Genomic DNA, 9834 nt, shown 5'->3' on the forward strand with positions numbered 1-9834 from the left:
ATAACGCTTTTGCGCCTTCGTTTTTAGCAAACGGCTTGATTCAAAAGGCCCAGCACGTGCTGTCCGCCCGAGAGTCGCGCGACAGCGCTGTAAAGCGAGCTTCACCTAAAGCACGAATGCGTTAGGTAAAGCAGACTTGCGGACTTGATGACGGCGGTGCCTCTGTCAGTGCACAGTGACGAAATGTCGCTTCGGGAAATAGAAGCTACTGTTATCAGGCAGAGCTGGAAGCGGGTCAGGAAAGCATCGACAATTTTTTCCAGCCTACTAGTGCTTCGTAAAGTTTATTTTGAAGCGAAATTCGTTTTTCGGACTGCTCGACTAACTTTTGCGCGATCCCCGCAGAGTCCGAAAAATCGGACGGCGACTGTATACCAACATCATGATGGTGATAGATCAATAAAAATGTCATTTTTTTATTTCTCTGTTCCCTGTTATACGTACCCTGAATACCACGCGAGATCATCAGAGCATGCGGGGTCCTTAGGATGCATCCGTCGCTCAGCATAACTCAATCGTGGTGCATATACACATGAAAGCAAATATCTACACAACAGATTCTACGAAAGTAGCGTGATGATACGAGCCTCTGACCTTTTTATTTCACCGTGGAACGTCCACTGGAGGATGTGACCTTGGATTGTGGTCTGGATTACGCCCAGAGAGCCTTGCTGGACTCAGAATTTCGATATTACACTCCACAAGACAAGCTTCTGCAGAATGTTTTAAAGGGACAGTCACATCCGGAACCCCATTTATGAAACCGATACCACCATGTTCGACGTAGGCCGACAATCTGCCTATGGCTAATTGTTTCGTCCGAAACGTGCTTAGATATTAAATAAACGAATTTTAAAGATCAGCGCTGCTGCTGAAGAAGCTCCAGCGACTTGACATCACTCCCTAAGCGGAGGATCGCTCCCTTCACTCCCACGGAGTGAGAGCGTGGCGCTGACCAGACGTCCGCGACATTCCTTTTCTCAAGGTCGCACCCTCATTGGTTCTTAGGGAGTGACGTTTTCTCGTTTTTCCAGAGAGAATTCCGGCATACTCTCAACATCCGTCGTCTGCTCTTGTCATGTGTTCCGTCAAATAACAGTCAAACCCTTTTGCGTGCGATTTTCGATAACGTGGTCAGTGGCACATCAGGAATAAAATGACACTGTAGTTTTAAAATCGACTGGAACGGATGAGACCGTCCCTTTATAACGACTACATCGTGTCGTTTAAGCGACCGGGCTTCGTTTCTAGGAAGTGCTGTCTCAACCCCGTCTCGGACGTACTCTCAAACCCAGATGCAAAAGCTTCGTCACGTTGGCGTTACAGTTCAAGAGCCTCACTGTTCTTCTCCTTGCTGACAGCCAGCACTTTCTTCCTGATACCTGTTGCAGCAATATAGCCTTGCATTAGAATCAGATCTGGTGTAGTGCAATACCTAAGGCCCCGGGTTTTCCGCGATTTCGCGAAATATCGCAGAATCCTTCGATTTGCACGGAATTTCACGGAATCCCTTATTTTTTGGGGTGTGCGGATATTCGAGTTCTCGAATTCAAATCAAATATCAATCACTCGAAGTATTTCACTCGCGAATCGAATACCCCATATTCGGATTTCCGAATATCCGACTATTCGCCGAATACAAACGACACCTCCCGAAAGTGGGCTTCACCTGAAGCTTCGCTGCATGAGGTGAAGCCTGCTTTACGAAACTGCCCATGCTGCAGGACCAGAACACACAGATTGTAGTTTAGCTTCAGATAACGTTAGCCCAAGTTTATTGTGCATAGTACTTCGCCTGAAGAAGGGGCGGCGTCCCTCCCGTGTGCAGTTTAGCGGTGGCAGTGGGGGACTTTGATTTGATGTCTGGAAGTTTGCCTTTAAGGACTCTTAAATAATGCCTACAGCAGAGAAACAAAAAGGGTGTCCTGTAACTTCCACAGGGCATGTATTGTAAGCTCCTTCCTATAATCTTCTTATAAAGTTCCTATCAACTCTGTAGATGCTGAAAGAACTTTCAGCAGGTATAAAATGATTGCCGGAGACAGGCCGTTGTCTCTGTCAGAGCCACAACAGTAGTTTCAATCTGTAATTTTATAAAATACTTTTGTTCCCACATTATTCAAGAAAATAAAGTGTTTCCCATTCCGAGCAGCCGTGGACTGCTTGCCGCGGAAAATCGCGGGATTTACAAGTCGGTGCCGCAGAATTTTGAATTTGCCGCAGCAGAAAACCAGGGGCCTTAGCAAATACCTGACCACTCAGCAACCTTGTTGTTGGTTTATAGCTGTAACTCTTTTGTAGTAGCCTGCAGGAGTGGGAAAGAAACTTGCCAGCCCCAATGACTACGTAATTAACAATGCGACATGCTGTGTGTTATACTACAGTTGTGTTCAACTTAAGAATGAAAAGAAATCTAGTCCGTCAGCTTTCAAAATATTACTGCCCTGCAGATAGGATGGCTGGACACAGAGACTCCCTCCTCCATCAGATAATGTAATCCATCATACTAACACTGCTTCCGTATTGGCTGCTAGGACTGGCCACACGACACTACACTGCGTTGTGGTGCTGCAATATTTCTCAAGGCGCGGTATTTCGTCTCGCTCCCCTTATCTCCAACGGCATATGTAGTTGACGGACTACATTTTCTGTTTCTTCTTAAAATTTTGAACTGACTATTTCTAGTGAATTCCCTGACCAAAATTAAAGGGAACTTGGTGCCTGCTCCAACATCTTGATACACATCACTTACTGAATTGAAACAAAGTCAATAAAATTAGATGTTTCTCAGATTCTTTACCTGCAGTACGACCTTGTCCTCCGCCCCATTTATGATCCTTGTCTTTTATTGTTACAGGTCACTTATCAGTGAGGCCGCCTTATTTTTCTGCCACTGGGATTGTCGTACTGGCAACCTGTTACTCGCGGCTGCTCATCCACAAACGGTTGGCTCTCGCGATTCGCTGTGCGTCGTCAAGGCGCTTGTCTGTAATTTTCCCTGACTCCACCTGCTTTTTGGCAAATGCCCTGATAGCCTCCTGACTTTTCCAGTCGCATCAAAGTTCCCTGATAATTCCAAGTTTTCCAGGTTGGTGAACACCTGGTTTGATGTTCAAGCCTGTATTAAATCCCTGATCTTGGAATGATCAGATAAGAAGAAACAATAGTAATGGCTGTTTTACATAATGATGATACCTTTGGACCATGCCACACGTCAAACTGAGGCTTGACATCAAGATGTGTAGTCCCGCAAAATGTTCAGGTCCCAGAGTTGTTCAAGTCCTCGGCGTCCTGCTTCTTTCTCCATATGGCTGCTCGATGCCACTTCGTTCGCCTGGAGTGAAACATTTTAACAGTGACAAGAAGTTACCAGGCATCCAGCTTGCACTGCATAGCAAGCACACCTGTAGCATTACTTGTGCTACGGCAAGTGGGAGCATGCCTCACCTGCACTTGAACAGTATGGATGATCTTTTTCAAACCTTTGTGGTAGAAGCTGTACGTTAAATACTTGGAAACGTGACCAGCGGAGTCCCAGCGTCCGTCTCCTGCAAGAGAAGACTCCTCTCCCTGGACTTCTGTAATCACTTCTGCCTGGAGCGTTGTCCAAACCTATGAGGAAGTACACTGTTATGTTCTGTGGATCTGTACAGACGAATGGTGTATAAACCATTCTAATCAAAAGTAAAGCAAGCGTGGAAGTAGAGATTTTTCGTGCACAACTGTAAGTGCTCCACGTAAGAACACTTGTCTCAGCACGATTCTCTTGTTGTAGCAGGGCAAACACTTCACATTGTTAATCCTGATGAAGGTCTGCTTTTAGGGTCAGCTAAGGAATGGAACGTACTCGTTCAATTGCTGGCAACAGGTAGCCCCTTCTTCGTATGTACTACGTGCAGAGAAGACCTGCAAAAATATGGCAGATCCTGACTGTAACTCCCTTTTGTACACTCTTGTACCACAATCCCCCCCCCCCCAACAGTCCAATATGAATTCTCGCTCACCTTCACATTCATTTGCTCTGGCCAGCATCCTTAGTGTTGAAACCTGATTTAACCCACTGAAGAAGATGGCAGAAGACAGAAGCAAATTTCCTGCCGGCTTATTTCCAATGGAAGGGCTGACTCTCCCACACATAATTGTGACCATCAGTGCAGCTGCGTTCCTTTCGAAGTAAACGTTGCATTACACTGCTGCAAGCACACAGTGCAGGTCTGGCATAATTTCCTCAGCTTGCTCTCGAAGACAACATATTTATCCTGGCAAGGATCGACTTAATTGTGGATATTCCTAAGAATGCAGACGGACGATGTCTCACATGTCAGGGCAGACCAACCGTGACACGCCGTAAGGGTCGGCACGAAGAGGGTGTCACCAGGACATGCTGTTGTCACTGAGGTCTCTCCAGAGGTCCATTGTAGTCAAAGTGCAGTCACCAAGCGGTGTAGAGCAGTGGACTGGGAAGAGCTACGTTGCGCGCCGTCGTTTGTGAAGCGAATTGGTCGAGGCGTCCGCTTGTATCCCAATGCTCCTCATCGGCTTTGCGGATGAAAGACTGGCTTGGGAGCCTAAATCGAAGTATGTACAATTGGCTCGCAGTTATAAATAGTCTGTAGCATACCTTTCGTATGCCGCTTTGGTCTGCTGGTCTGGATGTGAATGGGTTTGGTCACGGGCTTCCACGTTTGTGTGTGAACAGATTTCTGTGGTACCTGACGGTCCTGAAATGTATCATCCACTGTCATACGAAGTAACGTCTACGTGTACGTTTTGTTATTTGTCGTTTCCGCAGCACTAGTCTCTGTTTTGCAGACATTTCATTTTTTATGGATTGTTATCATTATGGGCATTGTCCTGTGTGGTAGGATTTTGCTGGAAGGTTAATGTTTACTAGCAATGAAGTGGAAGCATGCAATGCTGCCTTTGGTTTCAACACCAAAGGGGGTGAAGTTTTAGTGGTAGGACGGAAGCAATTGTTTCATTTGTGGGATCTGTGTGGGACACTGCAAAAGAAATTATGCACTCTCTGTGCAACAAGGCACACGATTATATGTGAAGGGACTTTCTTTGTTTCTTTTTCTTTATATACGCAGGTTGTGAACACATACAGACATCTCAGCAGCGTAGCATGGGTTCCCAGCGCCCCCAAACAAGACACATAACAGGAATGCCTCCAAATCTCCCCAGTAGAAAGCGGCCCACGAACTTTGCGCTCCGGTTGCTTCACTGTGGGAATACAAGCTACTTGTCTCATCGCACACACCGTCTCATCGTCTACTGCTGAAGCACACAGGATGCAATTTTATACCGACATAGTATAGGTATCTAAGGACGCTTCAATCACCTCAGTCTTTGAGGCACCCAGAAGATAGTTCCAACAGCACCGAACGTTAAAAAAATCGAGATTTTCCCAAGTGATAAACAGTTTCGCTGGTTCTATTTCAAACTTTTTTTCTCTCTGTCGATAATATGTGCCCAAAAAAAACCTTGCACCCGGGGTGGCCGCCCCTACAGCCCCCCTTAACGCTACGCCGCTGAGACATCAGGATTGTTCGCATTACTGATACGGCTCGTTTAATCGTCTTTCAACTTGAAAGCATGAAGCACACAGTACAGACTACGAGCATATGTTCTATGCAGATCACATTCAGTAATGCGGTTACGCCATAGTTTCTCTATTCCATTTTATACATGACAGGCAGATAGCAAGTGCTGTGTGCTTACATGTGGGATGGCATCAGCTTGACCTGTGCAGCGGTAGTTGTTGTCAAGTGTCGCTGCCTGTACAATGAAATGTGATGTGTATATTAGTTAGTTGGTATGGTTGGTTAAGAACAATTAATAAAAATTTACCATTACACTACTTTCCCTCCTAATGCATTCTGTGCTGATTGAAGCAAGATCCGTCTGGAATAGCTATGTGTCAGATATTGTGTCTTAGGAAACTACATAATATACGCACCTTTTCTCCTGGTACAACTACCTCAGTTGCTGAATTATCCGAGCTCAACTGATCGGGTGACACCTACAATTTGTTATGAAGCCCTTCATGTGATATATATTTTTTCCCAATATGCAAAGAGTACCCTTTCTAAAAGGTCAGGAGTAGTTTTACTTCTGGCACATCCAACGTTGTCAGGAATCGGTTCAGCCTACGAAATAACGAACAATTAACTGCAGTGATTCGTATCTTCGAAATCGTTAGTGTGCCTCCTACCATGTTCGTTCTGTCATCCTGTTCAGCAGGTCGTGTTGCAGTGCAGGTGCTCATTTTTTGACGTTTGCATTGCTCGCTCGCGCCAGGTAAATTTAACGACGGAGCAACGCCTCTCTTCAGATAGATTCGGAAGTCGGCGCCGACGGATTTCACGACGCTCGGAGGTGATTCATAATCAGTCACATTGAAATGTAGGCTGCATATTCGCACTTCAGTGCCAGGTTGAACATCCTCACGCTGAATCAAGGCAAGCCACCTACTTCTTGCTGGCTCATTTGCCGGAACCTGATGCATGCGAAAGCCGCGCGTCCTTTTGGTTTTGTCATTTGCGCAGCCTCGAACTCCACACGGCATCACTGCAGGCCTCCTCAATGAAATACACGCTAGTGCAATACACGTGTACGGGCAATTATACAGGCCGTATCTCGATTAAATGGAACAGAAGCAACGAAGACGAATCAAACCACAAGAGCTTCTAGCTAGGATGACTAGGGCTATGGCTATGGCTTGAACAGGCTTGAAAACCAGCTTGAACCATGACCTCGCCGGGCGCGGCGCTGCAACCGCGGCACAGGGGGCATCAAGGGGGGCATCCACGAGCTGGAACGTAGTGGAGTCAAAGGAGGAAATATTTCTAGTATATATATATTCTCCTTGGTGGAGCCACTAGAACGTGGTAAAGAGTAAAGACGTCCCCTCCTCCCCCCCAGTTGATTTGCGCTTTGCGCTCGCACCGCGTGCGTTACTGCGTGCCGGACTCTGAGGGGGACGCGTTTGCAGTAGTTTATCTAGAATCGCAAACAGGGAGGGGGGCATCATTACAGCTATGTCGTAAAGAAAAACATTTGGGTGTGTTGCCAAAGGTTCTGGGGGGTGTTGGAGGGTGGAGGTCTGGATAAATTACTGAGCATTTCTGCTAACTGAGCTGGAAACAACTTTGAACAATGGAAAACGGAGACAAACGTGTGTTCAAGGAAAGAGTATCACAATTCACGGTCGTGTTGCATTCAACGTCACGCTCAAGTTATGTGTGGCCCTTTTCCGGAACCCTGGTTTACGAAAAGGATCAGAAGCGGAGAACAATTCGCGGTGATAACTTTTGCAAACGTTGTCTAGAAAACGCACAGAAGACACGGACAATACGCCTCCGTTTGAGAGGGGAGTGGCAGCACTGTTAGGACCAGTACAGCGCTCTTTGCGTGGCGTGTCAGATCAGATGTCAATTGAAGTTCTTTCGTTTTATGTTCTGTCCAGTAGATGTGACATCAAGCGATACTCGAAACCCGTCGTCACCACTAACTACAAGCGTCATTTGTCGGAAGTCCACAAATTTACTGGGGAGCTAGATAGTGGGAGCAGAGAAATATTGAAGAGCTTTATCGGTACTGTCACTCGAAGGCAAACGAAGTCCTCCCATCCCATGTCAAGACACAGCTTGCTATAGAGACTTCGTTCTTGGTGTTGCGAGGGACATGTTGGCCTTCGGGGAAGGCCTTCAAGTTCAAGCCATGACTACCTGTAGCGTGCCGATATGTTTCTTGCTATATACCGGTGGTTTAGCCAGAGGAGGGGAGGGGAGGGGGGTTTGGGGGGTTCAAACTCCTTCCGAAATTGTACCTCTAGTAGTGCATTTGGGAGAGGGAAACGAAGTCAAAATCCTCCTCTCTCATGTAAAGTTCCCATCGAACCCGTCCCGGAATATTTTTCTGGCTACTATATATGTACATTGCATTTACGTAGGACATCCTCCTCAAGTAAAGGAAGACCTCCCAGACCGCACGACACTTTCACGCAGTGCGCTCGAGGGCGTGTACAGGGCAATGTACACTCACGTCAAGTCTCAAGAGGGCCATTGAAAAGGGTCAGCGTTTCTGTGCTGTGGCTTACGACATGTGGATGGACAACTACAGAAGTTACATTACGTTCACGTGTCATTTCATGGACGGTATGCAGAATTGTACTGATTATTATCTATACGTATATATTTATACACAGATACATTTTCACAGACAACTTTGAACTCCAAAGCATCACGTCGTCAATGCGGAACATGCATGATTGAACGGCACACCGCTGTCGCTATTTGGGGCGAGTATACTGTAAGTGTATGGAGGAGTTCCTCATGACATCCAGTCAGTGACAGCTGTCACGGACGCCGGTGCAAACATGCAGACAGCAGCATTCCTGGCGGATACGGAGCACCACTTATGCGTCGGGCACGGGCTTCCACAATTTAGTGCTTGCTGACGGATTCCACAATGTTCCCGAGTTGGCAGATCTCCTGCAACGTTGCAGGACAATATAGTTCAGCGCGTGCACTACAAGACGGCACAACTCGAGACACTCGTTGAAACCGACATCCGCGCTGCTCTTTTGTCGCTTTGTGAAGTGGGAGATGCCATCGAAGAGGACGAGGCTGACCCTATGCCTCTATCGACAACGAAGGAGGTGAACACAACTATGAAAGGTGAAAGTCACTGAAAAGGTTAGCCAGCTGCAGGAGTCGAACCCACATATTCTGGGCCGGATCTCTCCGGATTGCCGGATCATCTTCTGGATCTTTCATGTTCAACACAACTACTCCAGCAGCAGCCTGCCGTCAACGTTTACCACCATAAAGGGAGGCATACGTCGAGGAGATGGCACAGCATCCTGGCAATGTCTGAGAGCCTGATCCTAACAGGAACTCAGCCTCCTGGCTATACGCTTGGAGAGCCGATGCAGTTGGGTCCCGAAGCGTGGTGCCTGCTCCAAGAACTGGTCGAACTGCTTGTCTATGCAGCGTGATTGTGTCTACAACACGCTTCCTCTCATACGGAGTGAGTTGAAGTGTTGTCTGAAGGACGAGGCGGACAATTCATATCTGACTGGAGATCAGAAGGCCCAGGTTCGGTTCCTGGCGTCAGCAACTCTTTTCCCAAGGTCGTGCTGAAGACTGGGAGGTGGTGGGTTCGAATCATACCACCGGCTTTCCCCGGTTTTCCCTGGATTTTTCCGGGGACTTTCCAAACGAATGCCAGCACAGTTCCCCTTGAAGTCGGTCCAGGACGCATACCAACCCCCTGTCCCGCACTCCTTCCTGCTGTCCTCTCTCCACCTGTCCATATCTGTACGCCGCTCATAGCCACAGTTGCTTCGCGGCGCTAACACGGCATATAAAAAAACTATTTTCCCTGAGTCCCCTGTTTGTTTGGGGGCGGGGCGAACTTTCGTATCGAGCCCCCCCCCCCCCCCCCCAAGTTTTCATTGAGTTTTCGTTTATGTCCAACAGTTCGAATGCTTTGCATCTTATTCCCTGTGGGTACATAATGGTTCAGCTTCATTTCAATAGCAGCGGACCTTACTTCCTGAACAGAATACTGTCACTGACTGAACATCACGTTTTATGACATAAAATGCCATGGAAGAACCGGAGAGAAAGCAAGAAAATAAGTGGACCTGAGTGAAAAGCGAATTAAAAGTAACTTGGAACTTAGCTTAAGTTACTTTGGCAAAGTTACCTGAAAAAGAAATGAAGTCCTCTGAAAGTTACCACGGCGCAAAAGTAGCGAGTTAAGTTATAAGTTACAAAAAAAAGGAACTTAGTTGCAGTAACGAGTTACCTCGAACTGTGGTTG

General features: G+C 47.0%; 1 protein-coding gene across 1 annotated transcript; it reads right to left on the bottom strand.

The window, feature by feature from the left end:
• Positions 1-569: 569 nt before the first annotated feature.
• LOC135394683 (uncharacterized) lies at positions 570-6784 on the bottom strand. The gene is made up of 11 exons (XM_064625545.1): positions 6218-6784; positions 6087-6152; positions 5963-6025; positions 5854-5907; positions 5725-5781; positions 4622-4721; positions 4005-4568; positions 3848-3906; positions 3448-3612; positions 3196-3334; positions 570-1382 (listed from the first exon to the last, which is right to left on the bottom strand). Exons 1-7 carry the CDS (start codon positions 6569-6571, stop codon positions 4468-4470), a joined length of 795 nt encoding a protein of 264 aa, XP_064481615.1. The 5' UTR covers positions 6572-6784; the 3' UTR covers positions 570-1382; positions 3196-3334; positions 3448-3612; positions 3848-3906; positions 4005-4467.
• Between the last annotated feature and the right edge of the window lie 3050 nt (positions 6785-9834).

This window comes from Ornithodoros turicata, chromosome 5 (genome assembly GCF_037126465.1).
Source record: "Ornithodoros turicata isolate Travis chromosome 5, ASM3712646v1, whole genome shotgun sequence".
Classification (NCBI taxonomy): Eukaryota; Metazoa; Arthropoda; class Arachnida; order Ixodida; family Argasidae; genus Ornithodoros; species Ornithodoros turicata.

Bases quoted from the DNA above. Each gene is read 5' to 3' on its own strand.
- LOC135394683 (XM_064625545.1), bottom strand. From the start codon at position 6,571: ATGCCGTGTGGAGTTCGAGGCTGCGCAAATGACAAAACCAAAAGGACG. The intron at 5,782-5,853 runs GTAAATTTTTAT...TTCATTGTACAG, and splicing joins GGAGGGAAAGTAGTGTAATG to GCAGCGACACTTGACAACAA. The intron at 4,722-5,724 runs GTAAGCACACAG...GATACATTTCAG, and splicing joins AAGCTGATGCCATCCCACAT to GACCGTCAGGTACCACAGAA.